We start from the raw sequence: 18,026 nt of genomic DNA on the forward strand, positions 1-18,026 counted from the left end.
AAAGCCTTCCCAGAAGACTGGAGGCTGTTATAGCAGCAATGTTCCAACATCTAGTGGAAAGCCTTCCCAAGAGACTGGAGGCTGTTATAGCAGCAATGTTCCAACATCTAGTGGAAAGCCTTCCCAGAAGACTGAAGGCTGTTATAGCAGCAAAGTGGGGACCAACTCCATATTAATGCCCATGATTTTGGAATGAGATGTTCATGTCCATATACTGTTGGTCATGTAGTGTATCTGGTTACACTTGCAGACTGGTGCAAAATTAAATACTACACTTCTCAATTGCAGATCATGTTAATTTCAGTATTTATTAACTCGCATTGTCTAATTCACTCAGTGATCATAAAGTACCAAATAACAGGATATGTGTGCAAAGAAAGCACTATTATATCTGTATGCACACGTGTGTGTAGATTAATGCATTTATTTTGAATATATTTTCCCAATAAAGAACCATTTGGAAGTACTCAGAAGGTGTGATTTCAACAACAATCAGCTTTTTGCTCCTTGTGCGCCCTCCTGTGGCTGACGCCTATAGATTACATGTGTGATTATAAACAGAATGTACCTTAACGTTTTGCTCTAGAAATAAATAAACAAACATTCCACAGAGATTAAAATGAACTAAGTCAAAAAATATATAAATGTTTACTTTCACAGTGAATTATTAGCTCAGCACCCTCTGCTTCTCGAAGACTCCAAACCCATCTATGTCGCACGATTACTACGTCACAGTACCGCGCAGACCGGAAGCAATAGAGCTTTCCAGAAAATACTTCTGAGCTGAAGCAACGAGTAGAGTGCGGCGGGTTCTCTGGCAAGCTTAGCTCACATTTTCAACAGGACCAAAGTTGACATTGTTCTTTACACGTCATTCCATTTCGTGTGCCGTTGTTGCGTGGACTTCCCACGGAAAGAGAAGGAGGAGAGAGAGCTAGAAGATGACGTCCAGGACTATTGATTACAGTGTGTGGGACCACATCGAAGTATCGGATGACGAGGATGAGACTCACCCCAATATCGACACGCCGAGCCTCTTCCGATGGAGGCATCAGGTAGCTATGACAACAGGCGATATGTCTTCACTAAAATACTAATACAGAAATAGCTAACGTACATGACTAGTTGGGCAGCTAGCGACAGTAGCTATGTCAGCAAACACTAGCTAGCTAAGTTCTTAGCCATATAAATCAGTACTCAACCGGCTAATCTAGTTAGCTGGTCAACTAACGTGACTAGCGTTAATCCAACTGGCTAAAGTGTTAGCTAGCTGGGTTTAGCTCTGGTCCAGGGTGTTAACTAGGCAAGGCTTTCAACATTTGGGCTTTACAGTAGTAGCCTAGTTGCTCAATAAGAGTTTGTCCACAGCTCTGTCTCTCTCTGTGTCTGCCTTTCCTTCCTGTCTCTCTTGGTCAATGAGAGTTTCTCCACACAGCCTGTGATTCACCTTAACCTTGGCTAGCTACATCAAACTAATCCAGCAGAATTGTGCTAGGTACAATATCTTGCCTTGGACGTGATTATTTTCTTCTTCTTTGGGATTTGGTTGGCGGATTGCATCCAACTTTTACTTTGCATACACCGCCACCTACTGTACTGGAGTGTGAGGCCAGTCACTACCTACATTAAATATCTTCATTAGTCCTGTTCCTCTAAGATGTCTGGTTAGCTAGCTAATAGGTCACATTTAAAGAACAACAATGTTACTATCTCCTACCCCTTTCTCTTCCCTCCTACACCCCTCCACCCTTCCTCTCCTCCCTCCTACACCCCTCCACCCTTCCTCTCCTCCCTCCTCCACCCTTCCTCTCCTCCCTCCTACACCCCTCCACCCTTCCTCTCCTCCCTCCTACACCCCTCCACCCTTCCTCTCCTCCCTCCTACACCCCTCCACCCTTCCTCTCCGCCCTCCTACACCCCTCCACCCTTCCTCTCCTCCCTCCTACACCCTTCCTCTCCTCCCTCCTACACCCTTCCTCTCCTCCCTCCTACACCCCTCCACCCTTCCTCTCCTCCCTTCCTCTCCTTCCTCCTCCACCCTTCCTCTCCTCCCTTCCTCTCCTCCCTCCTCCACCCTTCCTCTCCTCCCTTCCTCTCCTCCCTCCTCCACCCTTCCTCTCCTCCCTTCCTCTCCACCCTTCCTCTCCACCCTTCCTCTCCTCCCTCCTCCACCCTTCCTCTCCTCCCTCCTTCACCCTTCCTCTCCTCCCTCCTTCACCCTTCCTCTCCTCCCTCCTTCACCCTTCCTCTCCTCCCTCCTTCACCCTTCCTCTCCTCCCTCCTTCACCCTTCCTTTCCTCCCTTCCTCTTCTCTCCCTCCACCCTTCCTCTCATCACCCCTCTGCTCTCCCTCCTAGGCGCGTGTGGAAAAACAGGTGGCCTTCGAGGAGAAAGGAGAGGAGCTGGAGAGGAACATGGCGGAGTGTAAGAGACGTCTGGAAGAGGTGCAGTACAGAGTGAAGGAGTTAGAGGAGGAAGGAAAGAAGGAGGGAGAGGAGGAGAGGAAGACGGCGCTAAGCAAGGCCCAGGCCGAGGAGAAGAAATACAGAAAGGATCAACGCTTGTGGGAGAAGAAGATGGAGGAACATCGGAGAGAGGAGAAAAAGATGCCTTGGAACGTTGACACGCTCAGCAAAGAGGGATTCAGCAAGGTGAGATATTGAGGCTGTAGCATTTCGCTACACCCGCTAAACATGTGTATGTGACAAGTCAATTAGATTTGATTTTAGATATACCACTCCCTCAACAAAGAGGGCTTGAGCCAGGTGATATAGAGAGACACCACTCCCTCAACAAAGAGGGCTTCAGCCAGGTGATATAGAGAGACACCACTCCCTCAACAAAGAGGGCTTCAGCCAGGTGATATAGAGAGACACCACTCCCTCAACAGAGGGCTTCGGCCAGGTGAGATAGATACACCACTCCCTCAACAGAGGGCTTCGGCCAGGTGATATAGGAAGACATAGGAATACAGTATGTGACAAGTCAATTAGTCAACAAGTCAATTAGATTTGATTTTAGATATACCACTCCCTCAACAAAGAGGGCTTGAGCCAGGTGATATAGAGAGACACCACTCCCTCAACAAAGAGGGCTTCAGCCAGGTGATATAGAGAGACACCACTCCCTCAACAAAGAGGGCTTCAGCCAGGTGATATAGAGAGACACCACTCCCTCAACAGAGGGCTTCAGCCAGGTGATATAGAGAGACACCACTCCCTCAACAAAGAGGGCTTGAACCAGGTGATATAGAGAGACACCACTCCCTCAACAAAGAGGGCTTCAGCCAGGTGATATGGAGAGACACCACTCCCTCAACAAAGAGGACTTCAGCCAGGTGATATAGAGAGACACCACTCCCTCAACAAAGAGGGCTTCAGCCAGGTGATATAGAGAGACACCACTCCCTCAACAGAGGGCTTCGGCCAGGTGAGATAGATACACCACTCCCTCAACAGAGGGCTTCGGCCAGGTGATATAGGAAGACAATACATTACTTTGTTGAAGGATAAATCGTGAAGATATGGGCTATTACCACCAACTACTGATGTCACATGTTAGTCCTCCAGTGTCAACTGTCCTGTCCACTGAAAATATATTTCTCCCCCCCCAGAGTATGTTGAACATCAAACCGGACGTGACAGAAGAGACGGAGGAACAGAAGGAGGAGAAACACCAGACTTTTGTAGATAAACACAAGAAAGAGATCAAACACTTTGGTGAGTTTCAACTCCACACAACTAAACCATTTAATATCTGTATTCTATACTCTTCTCTCTCTGTCTGTTATAACACCACACAACTAAACCTCTTCTCTCTGTCTGTTATAACAACACTTCTCTCTCTGTCTGTTATAACACCACACAACTAAACCATTTAATATCTGTATTCTATACTCTTCTCTCTCTGTCTGTTATAACACCACACAACTAAACCTCTTCTCTCTGTCTGTTATAACAACACTTCTCTCTCTGTCTGTTATAACAACACAACTAAACCTTTTAATGTCTGTATTCTATACTCTTCTCTCTCTGTCTGTTATAACAACTCTTCTCTCTCTGTCTGTTATAACAACATTTCTCTCTCTCTCTGTTATAACACCACACAACTAAACCATTTAATGTCTGTATTCTACTCTCTCTCCTCTCTGTCTCTTCCTCTCTTCCTAACCTGTGTGTGTAGGGATGCTTCGGCGTTGGGAGGACAGTCAGAAGTACCTGTCTGACCACCCTTACCTGGTGTGTGAAGAGACGGCTAACTTCCTGGTTATCATGTGTATCGACCTGGAGGTGGAGGAGGTGAGGGGGGGGGTGTAACTTCCTGGTTATCATGTGTATCGACCTGGAGGGGGGGGGGGGGTGTAACTTCCTGGTTATCATGTGTATCGACCTGGAGGTGGAGGAGGTGAGGGGGGGGGGGGGGGGGTGTTTCACAGATATTGTGTGTGTGTTTACATCTTTCTGTGTCTTTGTGTATGTTAACCTGTGTGTGTGTGTGTGTGTAGAAACATGGTTTGATGGATCAGGTAGCCCATCAGACCATAGTGATGCAGTTCATCTTAGAGTTGGCTAAGAGCCTGAAGATCGACCCTCGAGGATGTTTCAGAGAGTTCTTCCAAAGATCAAGGTGTGTGTTGCCTTTTGTTAATTTAAAAGGCCGATATTCAATCAGAGACGCGTTGTTGCATTACAGACAGAAACGCTGCACATATCGGCTCAAGTGGAAATGACCTTTTAAATGAAAAGCCTTGTTTTCTAGTCGATAACGACTCCGTTGATTGAATCCCGGCTTTATGAGTTGTTTTAACTTCACGCGTGTATCTACTGTGTACACTGACACCTCTGTCTCTCTCTCCCTCTCTCTGTCAGACTGCAGACCAGCCCTATCAGGAGGCCTTTACTGATGAGCTGGAGTCCTTTAAAGAGAGAGTTCGAGGCAGAGCTAAGATCAGGATACAAAAGGTCATTTTCCCTCCATTTTGTTTCTCTCTCTTGCTTCAGGTGTTTAAAGGTGTTTGTGGGAGAAGTTCAAAGCGATATTGAATCCCAAAACATTTCTGACGTTCACACTTTTCTGGGCCTGTATCAAAACTGTGAATGAACTGAATACTTGCCTAGTTAACCTTTACTAACCTTAAACTAACCTTTATTTAACCAGGCAGTTAAGAACTAATTCTTATTTTCAATGATGGCCTGGGAACAGTGGGTTAACTGGCCTGGGAACAGTGGGTTAACTGGCCTGGGAACAGTGGGTTAACTGGCCTGGGAACAGTGGGTTAACTGGCCTGGGAACAGTGGGTTAACTGGTCTGGGAACAGTGGGTTAACTGGTCTGGGAACAGTGGGTTAACTGGCCTGGGAACAGTGGGTTAACTGGCCTGGGAACAGTGGGTTAACTGGCCTGGGAACAGTGGGTTAACTGCCTGTTCAGGGGCAGAACGACCTTGTCAGCTCGGAGATTTGAACTTGCAACCTTCCGATTCCTAGTTCCGGTTCACTAGTCCAACGCTCTAACCACTAGGCTACCCTGCCGCCCCCTTAGGTTGGAGTCATTAAAACTCATTTTTCAACCATTCCACAAATTTCTTGTTAACAAACTATATTTTTGGCAAGTCTGTTAGGACATCTACTTTGTGCATGACACAAGTCATTTATCCAACAATCGTTTTCAGACAGATTATTTCACTAATAATTCCAGTGGGTCAGATGTTTACATACACTAAGATCGTACTTTTTTAAGAAATGTCCTCTGGTCTGATGAAACAAAAATTGTTCGGCCATAATCACCATCATTATGTTTGAAGGAAAAAGGGGAGGCTTGCAAGCTGAAGAACACCATCCCAACCGTGAATCACGGGGGTGGCAGCATCATGCTGTGGGGGTACTTTGCTGCAGGAGGGACTGGTGCACTTCACAAAATAGAAGGAATCATGAGGATGGAAAATGATGTGGATATATTGAAGCAACATCTCAAGACATCAGTAGTTAAAGCTTGGTCGCAAATGGGTCTTCCAAATGGACAATGACCCCAAGCATTCTTCCAAAGTTGTGGCAAACGGCTTAAGAACAAAGTCAAAAGTAGTAGAGTGGCCATCACAAAGCTCTGACCTCAATCCTATAGAAAATTTGTGGGCAGAACTGAAAAAGCGTGTGTGAACAAGGAGGCCTGTACAAACCTGACTCAGTTACACCAGCTCTGTCAGGAGGAATGGGCCAAAATTCACCCAACTTATTGTGGGAAGCTTGTGGAAGGCTACCCAAAACATTTGACCCAAGTTACACTCAATTTAAATTGTTTATGTACACTTCTGACCTACTGGGAATGTGATGAAAGAAAGAAATCATTCTCTCTACTATTATTCTGACATTTTAACATTCTTAAAATATGGTGATCCTAACTGATCTAAGACAGGACATTTTTACTAGGATTAAATGTCAGGAAATGTGATTTATGTATTTGATTAAGGTGTATGTAAACTTCCGACTTCAACTGTACATAGAGTTAAATATGAGGCATTGGTGAGGTTCAAAATGAAAATAATAAACTAATTGTTAAAGGCTATGGAGGAGGAGGAGGAGGAGGAGAGACAGAACAGACTGGGGCCAGGTGGACTGGACCCTGTGGAAGTCTACGATACTCTGCCAGAGGTAACACACACAGAGAGAGACGCACACACAGAGAGACACACACACAGAGAGACACACATACAGAGAGACACACATACAGAGAGACACACACACAGAGAGACACACATACAGAGAGACACACACACACAGAGAGACACACACACACACACACAGAGAGACACACACACACACACAGAGAGACACACACACAGAGAGACACACATACAGAGAGACACACACACAGAGACACACACACACACACACAGAGAGACGCACACACACACACAGAGAGACACACACACAGAGAGACGCACACACACACACACACAGAGACGCACACACACACACAGAGACACACAGAGAGATGCACACACACAGAGACACCACACACACATACAGAGAGACACACACATACAGAGAGACACACACATACAGAGAGACACACACATACAGAGAGACACACACATACAGAGAGACACACACATACAGAGAGACACACACATACAGAGAGACTCACACACAGACACGCAGAGAGGCAGACAGACACGCAGACACATCTCAACGTCTTCATCATAACAGTCAGCAACCTATGGCCACATATTCAGAGGAAGTGGTCGCCAACCCCAGCCTCCTTTTTTTACCTGTATCTTGTGATGTCACATCCTGTTTCACAGGAAATGAAGAAGTGTTTTGATGATAAAGACATCTCAATGCTGCAGGAAGCTATCAGCAAGATGGACCCCATGGTGAGTGTCTCCTGTCTCTCTCTCTAACGAACTGACTCTCTCTCACTCTCTCTCTAACCTATGTGTTGTGGGGTTCCGCAGGAGGCAAAGGGCCACATGAAGAGGTGTATTGACTCAGGACTCTGGGTTCCCAACGCCAATACCGACAACGAAGAGGACAAAGAAGAAGATGAGGAAGAGGACAAAGAAGATGAGGAAGAACCAGAGAAGGAGGGAGAGGCGGAAGAGGAGAAATGACTCATGAATTGAACCCTTCCTTTAGACTTTTGACCTTTTCAGACCTAGCTACACCCTTTACTAGCGTTAGCTTGTCTTATTGAAAACATGCTGTGAAGATGCTAACTTCCCTAGCGTTAATTGGGCTAGTATCGCTAGCATTAGCCTGACCCATTGAAAACCTGCACCGGGCCAGTATTTACAAAGAGTCAGCTCTAGGATCAGATTCCCCTCTCTAATCCTGACGTTGACCATTTGTGGAAAATGCTAAACTTCACCCTGCTCCAGTTTCTACCCATAGTCCCTTTTCTCCATGACCCCATCTTTATATTACTCCCCCACCCCACCTCACTTCTACCCATAGTCCCTTTCTCCATGACCCCATCTTTATATTACTCCCCCCCCCCCCCCACTTCACTTCTACCCATAATTCCATCTTTATATTAACCCCCTCGCACCTCACTTCTTACCCCTGTCGTCTCTTCTCCCCATAATCCCAATTTATATTAACCTCCCCCCACCTCACTTCTTACCCCTGTCGTCTCTTCTACCCATAGTCCCATCTTTATATTACCCCCCCCCCCCACCTCACTTCTTACCCCTGTCGTCTCTTCTACCCATAGTCCCATCTTTATATTACCCCCCCCCCCACCTCACTTCTTACCCCTGTCGTCTCTTCTACCCATAATCCCATCTTTATATTACCCCCACCTCACTTCTTACCCCTGTCGTCTCTTCTACCCATAATCCCATCTTTATATTACCCCCCCCCCCACCTCACTTCTTACCCCTGTCGTCTCTTCTACCCATAATCCCATCTTTATATTACCCCCCACCTCACTTCTTACCCCTGTCGTCTCTTCTACCCATAATCCCATCTTTATATTAACCCCCCCCACCTCACTTCTTACCCCTGTCGTCTCTTCTACCCATAATCCCATCTTATATTACCCCCCCCCCACCTCACTTCTTACCCCTGTCGTCTCTTCTACCCATAATCCCATCTTTATATTACCCCCCCCCCCACCTCACTTCTTACCCCTGTCGTCTCTTCTACCCATAATCCCATCTTTATATTACCCCCCCCCCCCCACCTCACTTCTACCCCTGTCGTCTCTTCTACCCATAGTCCCATCTTTATATTACCCCCCCCCCCACCTCACTTCTTACCCCTGTCGTCTCTTCTACCCATAGTCCCATCTTTATATTACCCCCCCCCCCCCAACCTCACTTCTTACCCCTGTCGTCTCTTCTACCCATAATCCCATCTTTATATTACCCCCCCCCCCACCTCACTTCTTACCCCTGTCGTCTCTTCTACCCATAGTCCCATCTTTATATTACCCCCCCCCCCCACCTCACTTCTTACCCCTGTCGTCTCTTCTACCCATAATCCCATCTTTATATTACCCCCCCCCACCTCACTTCTTACCCCTGTCGTCTCTTCTACCCATAATCCCATCTTTATATTACCCCCCCCCCCCCCCCACCACCTCACTTCTTACCCCTGTCGTCTCTTCTACCCATAATCCCATCTTTATATTACCCCCCCCCCCACCTCACTTCTTACCCCTGTCGTCTCTTCTACCCATAATCCCATCTTTATATTACCCCCCCCCACCTCACTTCTTACCCCTGTCGTCTCTTCTACCCATAATCCCATCTTTATATTACCCCCCCCCCCCCACCTCACTTCTTACCCCTGTCGTCTCTTCTACCCATAGTCCCATCTTTATATCACCCCCCCCCCCCACCTCACTTCTTACCCCTGTCGTCTCTTCTACCCATAGTCCCATCTTTATATTACCCCCCCCCCCCCCCCAACCTCACTTCTTACCCCTGTCGTCTCTTCTACCCATAATCCCATCTTTATATTACCCCCCCCCACCTCACTTCTTACCCCTGTCGTCTCTTCTACCCATAGTCCCATCTTTATATTACCCCCCCCCCCCCCCACCTCACTTCTTACCCCTGTCGTCTCTTCTACCCATAATCCCATCTTTATATTACCCCCCCCCCACCTCACTTCTTACCCCTGTCGTCTCTTCTACCCATAATCCCATCTTTATATTACCCCCCCCCCACCACCTCACTTCTTACCCCTGTCGTCTCTTCTACCCATAAGGCCATCTTTATATTACCCCCCCCCCACCTCACTTCTTACCCCTGTCGTCTCTTCTACCCATAATCCCATCTTTATATTACCCCCCCCCACCTCACTTCTTACCCCTGTCGTCTCTTCTACCCATAATCCCATCTTTATATTACCCCCCCCCCCCACCTCACTTCTTACCCCTGTCGCCTAGAACTCAAAACCGGCTTTTAAACTGTCACCTAGAACTCAGAACCGGCTTTTAAACTGTTACCTAGAACTCAGAACCGGCTTTTAAACTGTTACCTAGAACTCAGAACCGGCTTTTAAACTGTTACCTAGAACTCTGAACCGCTACCCAACAGAAACTCATTCAGAACTGCTCACCCACGGGTTTAAACCCCTCCAACCAATCACACCTCCATCCCCTCTGAACCAAACTCTCTCTCAGGCCTCTCTCTGTCTCTCCGCATGGGTCAAACCGGTTTAAACCAGATGAAACAGGTTTAAACCAGTGCAATTCTGATTGCAGCTGGGACAGAATGGGTGTGGTCTGTCAGTTGACTCCACCCCTTTCGTTATTACAGTTGTAATCTTGCTTAGTAAAGTTGGGCTGCAAAAACAATATTTTTCTCTTCGTCCTTTTGTACGTTGTTCTTTTTATTCAGTCTCTGTCTCTCTTTCTCGCTCTCTCTGTCTTTCGATGAACATGGTGAAAATATAACCCCTAAATGGTCTTTGTATTGTTTCATCAATGCCATTGGATACTGCCAGATACCTGCGATGTGGTGACATCACTCTCCCAGTCTATCAGCCAATCAGAAACCAAACTTTGATACAGTAGAAAAATGTCATAATCCGTTTCCTGTTTGATTTATGCAACGACAATTACTGGTAAGCAGGTCTGACCAGGAGATTTATGGAAACATGTTGTACTGACCAATAAAACACATTGTACTGACCAATAAAACACGTTGTACTGACCAATAAAACACGTTGTACTGACCAATAAAACACGTTGTACTGACCAATAAAACACGTTGTACTGACCAATAAAACACGTACTGACCAATAAAACACGTACTGACCAATAAAACACATACTGACCAATAAAACACGTTGTACTGACCAATAAAACACGTTGTACTGACCAATAAAACACGTTGTACTGACCAATAAAACACGTACTGACCAATAAAACACATACTGACCAATAAAACACGTTGTACTGACCAATAAAACAGAAGACTGTTCTCGTCACCAGTAGGAACAGACGACCAGAAGACTGGTCTCATCACCAGTAGGAACAGACGACCAGTAGACTGATCTCATCACCAGTAATAACAGACGACCAGTAGACTGGTCTCATCACCAGTAGGAGCAGACGACCAGAAGACTGATCTCATCACCAGTAGGAACAGACGACCAGAAGACTGGTCTCATCACCAGTATTAACAGACGACCAGTAGACTGATCTCATCACCAGTAGGAACAGACGACCAGAAGACTGGTCTCATCACCAGTAATAACAGACGACCAGTAGACTGGTCTCATCACCATTAGCAACAGACAACCAGAAGACTGGTCTCGTCACCAGTAATAACAGACGACCAGAAGACTGGTCTCGTCACCAGTAATAACAGACGACCAGAAGACTGATCTCATCACCAGTAGTAACAGACGACCAGAAGACTGGTCTCATCACCAGTAATAACAGACGACCAGAAGACTGGTCTCTTCACCAGTAGTAACAGACAACCAGTAGACTGATCTCATCACCAGTAATAACAGACGACCTGAAGACTGGTCTCATCACCAGTAGTAACAGACGACCAGAAGACTGGTCTCATCACCAGTAATAACAGACGACCAGAAGACTGGTCTCATCACCAGTAATAACAGACGACCAGTAGACTGGTCTCATCACCAGTAGGAACAGACGACTTGGTCTCATCACCAGTAATAACAGACGACCAGTAGACTGGTCTCATCACCAGTAGGAACAGACGACTTGGTCTCATCACCAGTGGTAACAGACGACCAGAAGACTGGTCTCATCAGAGTTCCTCTGTCCAGTGTCTGTGTCCTTTTGCCCATCTTAATCTTTTATTTTTATTGGCCAGTCTGAGATGTGGCTTTTTCTTTGCAACTCTGCCTAGAAGGCCAGCATCCCGGAGTCACCCCTTCACTGTTGACGTTGAGACTGGACAGAGGAACTCTGCCTAGAAGGCCAGCATCCCGGAGTCACCTCTTCACTGTTGACGTAGAGACTGGACAGAGGAACTCTGCCTAGAAGGCCAGCATCCCGGAGTCGCTTCTTCACTGTTGACGTTGAGACTGGACAGAGGAACTCTGCCTAGAAGGCCAACATCCCGGAGTCGCCTCTTCACTGTTGACGTTGAGACTGGTGTTTTGCGGGTACTATTTAATGAAGCTGCCAGTTGAGGACTAGTGAGGTGTCTGTTTCTCAAACTAGACACTCTAATGTACTTGTCATCTTGCCCAGTTGTGCACCGGGGCCTCCCACTCCTCTTTCTATTCTGGTTAGGGCCAGTTTGTGCTGTTCTGTGAAGGGAGTAGTACACAGTGTTGTACGGGATCTTCAATTTCTTGGCAATTTCTCGCATGGAATAGCCTTTATTTCTCAGAACAAGAATAGACTGACGAGTTCGAGAAGAAAGTTATTTGTTTCTGGCCATTTTGAGCCTGTAATCAAACCCACAAATGCTGATGTTCCAGATACTCAACGAGTCTAAAGAAGGCCAGTTTTATTGATTCTTTAATCAGGACAACAGTTTTCAGCTGTTGCAAAAGGGTTTTCTAATGATCAAATAGCCTTTTAAAATGATCAACTTGGATAGCTAACACAACGTGCCATTGGAACACAGGAGTGATGGTTGCTGATAATGGGCCTCTGTACGCTTATGTAGATATTCCATTCAAAATCTGAAGTTTCCGACTACAATCGTAATTTACAATATTAACAATGTCTACACTGTATTTATGATCAATTTTATGTTATTTTAAATAGACAAAAAAATGGCTTTTCTTTCAAAAACAAGGACATTTCCAAGCGATCCCAAACTTTTGAACAGTAGTGTATGTAAACATTAAGTGACTAAGATACAGTAGAATAGTATAGAATGCAGTATATATGAGATGAGTAATGCAGGATATGTAAACATTATAAATTGACCAAGATACCGTAGAATAGTATAGAACACAGTATATATGAGATGAGTGATCTTTGGTGATCTTTCTGGCCTTCCTGTGACATCGGGTGCTGTAGGTGTCCTGGAGGGCGGGTAGTTGGGCAGACAGCACCATCCCCTGGAGAGCCTTACAGGTGCGGGCTTTGCAGTTGATACAGCCCGACGTGATTTAGTTTAGTTAAGTTTATTAAATCGACCATTTAAAAAAACAAACAAGCGCACATAAAACTTCAAAGCCATACATGCAGATGAATAAAATCCTGGAGGATAACACACGATAAAGTCTGGGACTTATTTCCATTGTGGTCCTCTTGAGACAAGATGGCTGGACGAGATCCAACACAGTATGGCAGAGAAATAATACAACTAAAACAGAGAAGAAGAACATCTATCTCATCAAAAACAGAGAAGAAGAACATCTATCTCATCAAAAACAGAGAAGAAGAACATCTATCTCATCAAAAACAGAGAAGAAGAACATCTATCTCATCAAAAACAGAGAAGAAGAACATCTATCTCATCAAAAACAGAGAAGAAGAACATCTATCTCATCAAAAACAGAGAAGAAGAACATCTATCTCATCAAAAACAGAGAAGAAGAACATCTATCTCATCATTCCAGTTACATCATAGGGGTTATTCATATGGGCACAGAAGACATCAAACATATTTTTACTTTATGTTTAAAGCTGTCCAGAGAGGATGTTGTTTTAATAGTCAGAGGCAACTCATTCCATTCTGAGGCTCCAGTATACAAGAACGTGCCTTTTCCCAACATTACTCCTGAACCTGTATAAGCACACATCAGCAACACCTGATGTGTTGATGTGCTGTGATTGTGTGCATCCCTAAACACGAGGAAAGTAATCACTTAGATATCTGGGCACAGAACCATAAATACTCCTGGAAACAAAACCTAGTCTAATCTGGGACACGCTAGCCTCAACAGGCAGCCAGTTTAGTTCCTGAAAGCAGCTCCTGCCTATGTGAGTTTGTGGACTCACCTTCAACACCACCCTGATCAGCTTATTCTGGGCTTTCTTGAGCTTCCCCTTCATAAGTTTGGATAAGCTCCCAAACCAGGAAGTACTAGCATAGTCAAAATGGCATTTTATTTATTTATTTATTTTTATTTTACCTTTATTTAACCAGGTAGGCAAGTTGAGAACAAGTTCTCATTTACAATTGCGACCTGGCCAAGATAAAGCAAAGCAGTTCGACAGATAAAACGACACAGAGTTACACATGGAGTAAAAACAAACATACAGTCAATAATGCAGTATAAACAAGTCTATATACAATGTGAGCAAATGAGGTGAGAAGGGAGGTAAAGGCAAAAAAGGCCATGATGGCAAAGTAAATACAAGTAAAATACTGGAATGGTAGTTTTGCAATGGACGAATGTGCAAAGTAGAAATAAAAAGATAATGGGGTGCAAAGGAGCAAAATAAATAAATAAATTAAAATTAAATACAGTTGGGAAAGAGGTAGTTGTTTGGGCTAAATTATAGGTGGGCTATGTACAGGTGCAGTAATCTGTGAGCTGCTCTGACAGTTGGTGCTTAAAGCTAGTGAGGGAGATAAGTGTTTCCAGTTTCAGAGATTTTTGTAGTTCGTTCCAGTCATTGGCAGCAGAGAACTGGAAGGAGAGGCGGCCAAAGAAAGAATTGGTTTTGGGGGTGACTAGAGAGATATACCTGCTGGAGCGTGTGCTACAGGTGGGAGATGCTATGGTGACCAGCGAGCTGAGATAAGGGGGGACTTTACCTAGCAGGGTCTTATAGATGACATGGAGCCAGTGGGTTTGGCGACGAGTATGAAGCGAGGGCCAGCCAACGAGAGCGTACAGGTCGCAATGGTGGGTAGTATATGGGGCTTTGGTGATAAAACGGATTGCACTGTGATAGACTGCATCCAATTTGTTGAGTAGGGTATTGGAGGCTATTTTGTAAATGACATCGCCAAAGTCGAGGATTGGTAGGATGGTCAGTTTTACAAGGGTATGTTTGGCAGCATGAGTGAAGGATGCTTTGTTGCGAAATAGGAAGCCAATTCTAGATTTAACTTTGGATTGGAGATGTTTGATATGGGTCTGGAAGGAGAGTTTACAGTCTAACCAGACACCTAAGTATTTGTAGTTGTCCACGTATTCTAAGTCAGAGCCGTCCAGAGTAGTGATGTTGGACAGGCGGGTAGGTGCAGGTAGCGATCGGTTGAAGAGCATGTATTTAGTTTTACTTGTATTTAAGAGCAATTGGAGGCCACGGAAGGAGAGTTGTATGGCATTGAAGCTTGCCTGGAGGGTTGTTAACACAGTGTCCAAAGAAGGGCCGGAAGTATACAGAATGGTGTCGTCTGCGTAGAGGTGGATCAGGGACTCACCAGCAGCAAGAGCGACCTCATTGATGTATACAGAGAAGAGAGTCGGTCCAAGAATTGAACCCTGTGGCACCCCCATAGAGACTGCCAGAGGTCCGGACAGCAGACCCTCCGATTTGACACACTGAACTCTATCAGAGAAGTAGTTGGTGAACCAGGCGAGGCAATCATTTGAGAAACCAAGGCTGTCGAGTCTGCCGATGAGGATATGGTGATTGACAGAGTCGAAAGCCTTGGCCAGATCAATGAATACGGCTGCACAGTAATGTTTCTTATCGATGGCGGTTAAGATATCGTTTAGGACCTTGAGCGTGGCTGAGGTGCACCCATGACCAGCTCTGAAACCAGATTGCATAGCAGAGAAGGTATGGTGAGATTCGAAATGGTCGGTAATCTGTTTGTTGACTTGGCTTTCGAAGACCTTAGAAAGGCACGGTAGGATAGATATAGGTCTGTAGCAGTTTGGGTCAAGAGTGTCCCCCCCTTTGAAGAGGGGGATGACCGCAGCTGCTTTCCAATCTTTGGGAATCTCAGACGACACGAAAGAGAGGTTGAACAGGCTAGTAATAGGGGTGGCAACAATTTCGGCAGATAATTTTAGAAAGAAAGGGTCCAGATTGTCTAGCCCGGCTGATTTGTAGGGGTCCAGATTTTGCAGCTCTTTCAGAACATCAGCTGAATGGATTTGGGAGAAGGAGAAATGGGGAAGGCTTGGGCGAGTTGCTGTTGGGGGTGCAGTGCTGTTGTCCGGGGTAGGAGTAGCCAGGTGGAAAGCATGGCCAGCCGTAGAAAAATGCTTATGAGAGCATTGAATGAGAGCAGTGGCTAGCACTTTCATGGAGTCCTTATCAAGCAGCTTAGACTTTCTAGCCAAAAACTTAGTCCTGGCATTAACCTTCCCTAGCACCTTATTGGCCATGCGCACACCTCCCAAGCTCCCAAGTAGCTAACAGAGGTTTTAGTAGTCAGCACCTCACGCCCTTAACTCCACTCTGATTTCAGATGACCTACACAATTTAGGTCTGGATCCAAAAATAATTGTTTCAGTTTTCCCTAAGTGCAGAGATAGCTCATTATCTCCAAGCCATTTGCTAATGTTAGTAAACTCTGTGCTACGTATTTCTCTCCAACATAGTTTTACTTTTGTGAGACACCAGAAGTGTAGAGTCATCCGCATAAAGGAAAAGACGGCAAGAACAAGCATCTTTCATATCGTTAATATACAATAAAAACAGCAGAGGCCCAAGCACGCTTCCCTGCGGAACACCACAACTCATTGGTTTTGCCTGAGACAGTGACCCATTAACCCTCTACTACTTGCTCCATTCCTGATGAATAGAACTTTACCCAGCCTAGAGGGATACTGCTTAACCCCAGTGCCTCCAGTTTGGAGATTAGGAGACAAGTGGTTAACTGTATCAAAGGCTTTCTGTAGGTCAAGCAGTACCATTCCACACAGATTTCCCTCATCAATCTCTTTCCTGATTAAGTCAGTCAAGTAAAGTAGACATGAATCAGTGGAGTATGTTTTTCTAAAACCTGACTGAAAATCATACATTAGACTCTGTTTGTTAACATATTCATACATTTGCTCATGTACAATTCTCTCCAGGATCTTTGATGTTACACAGAGGATAGATACAGGCCTATAATTCCCAGGGTCAGACTTTATCCCCTTCTTATACAGAGGTATAACTTTAGCTTGTTTCATGTCCCTGGGAAAGGTGCCTTGTTCAAGAGAGAGATTAATGATATGCGTAATACAAGGGCCAATTTGCTCAGCAGCAGAATCTATTAGAAACCTTGCAGGAATATTATCCAGGCCTGTGGCTTTGGAGCATTTAAGCTCCGCCAGCATACTGACTATTTTGGCTGTTGCTACCTTTGCAAAAGAAAAAGAGTTTGGCTGAACCACTATCTCTACATAATACTTCTTGACTTGGTTGCTTCCATACAAACCAGAACTGGTGGGCAGCTGGCTAACCAGCTTGCTGGCAACAGAAGTAAAAAAAAGAGTTGAATTCATTGGCAACCTCTGCTTTTTCATATACCTTCTCCCCTTTGATGTTCTGTCCAATATGATTTAGTTTTTGGTAGTACTACTACAGCCTAGTTCCTTAAATGATTTCCAAAGATTTTTAGGGTCATTTTTGTTTTTTTAAATGATTTTCTCAGCAAAGTAACCCCTCCTAGCTTCATCCATCCTCCTCTGTGCTTCATTTCTGTGACGTTTATAGAGGACAAAATCATGCTGCTCTTGAGAGTTCTTAAAATTTGTAAAGGCCTTATTCCTTGCTTGGATAGATTCTAGAATCTCATGATTAAACCAAGGGCTAGATCTCTGCTTTACCCTGACCCGTCTAATGGGAGCCATCACATTCACCACATCAAGGAATCTACATTTAAAGGCTTCCCAGGAACTTTGATGCTTTCAATTGTGCATCTGTAAAAGTTTGTGAGGGTTTTAGGTGACAAGACAAATTTATTTTGCCTCCTGAGGTTGAAGAGGCTCTGTTGCGCCTTCTTCACCACACTGTCTGTGTGGGTGGTCCATTTCAGTTTGCCAGTGATGTGTACGCCAAGGAACTTGAAGCTTTCCACCTTCTCCACTGCGGTCCCGTCGATGTAGATAGGAGGGTGCACGCTCTGCAGTTTCCTGAAGTCCACGATCATCTCCTTTGTTTTGTTGACATTGAGTGACTGTAAATATGACAATAGAATACAGTATTTCAGAATGTGACCTACTGCTTGCATGC

At 45.2% G+C, this 18,026-nt stretch overlaps 1 protein-coding gene across 2 annotated transcripts; it reads left to right on the top strand.

The window, feature by feature from the left end:
- Positions 1-660: 660 nt before the first annotated feature.
- Positions 661-8,009, top strand: LOC109887976 (hsp90 co-chaperone Cdc37). Of its 2 annotated transcripts, none has more exons than XR_004206511.1 (9): positions 661-1,055; positions 2,358-2,651; positions 3,614-3,719; positions 4,183-4,298; positions 4,505-4,626; positions 4,869-4,961; positions 6,557-6,646; positions 7,300-7,371; positions 7,453-7,504. XR_004206511.1 is itself a non-coding variant. In XM_031811212.1 (9 exons), the coding sequence occupies exons 1-9, from the start codon at positions 942-944 to the stop codon at positions 7,606-7,608; spliced, it is 1,167 nt and encodes a 388-aa protein (XP_031667072.1). In that variant the 5' UTR covers positions 665-941; the 3' UTR covers positions 7,609-8,009. The 2 variants fall into 2 exon arrangements, 1 of the variants encoding a protein (XP_031667072.1); XM_031811212.1 differs by having other exon boundaries at positions 665-1,055; positions 4,505-4,630; positions 7,453-8,009.
- The last annotated feature ends 10,017 nt before the right edge of the window (positions 8,010-18,026 follow it).

The sequence above is a fragment of the Oncorhynchus kisutch genome, unplaced genomic scaffold (genome assembly GCF_002021735.2).
Source record: "Oncorhynchus kisutch isolate 150728-3 unplaced genomic scaffold, Okis_V2 Okis01b-Okis20b_hom, whole genome shotgun sequence".
Classification (NCBI taxonomy): domain Eukaryota; kingdom Metazoa; phylum Chordata; class Actinopteri; order Salmoniformes; family Salmonidae; genus Oncorhynchus; species Oncorhynchus kisutch.

Bases quoted from the DNA above. Each gene is read 5' to 3' on its own strand.
- LOC109887976 (XM_031811212.1), top strand. From the start codon at position 942: ATGACGTCCAGGACTATTGATTACAGTGTGTGGGACCACATCGAAGTA. The intron at 3,720-4,182 runs GTGAGTTTCAAC...CTGTGTGTGTAG, and splicing joins GAAAGAGATCAAACACTTTG to GGATGCTTCGGCGTTGGGAG. The intron at 7,372-7,452 runs GTGAGTGTCTCC...GGGGTTCCGCAG, and splicing joins TCAGCAAGATGGACCCCATG to GAGGCAAAGGGCCACATGAA.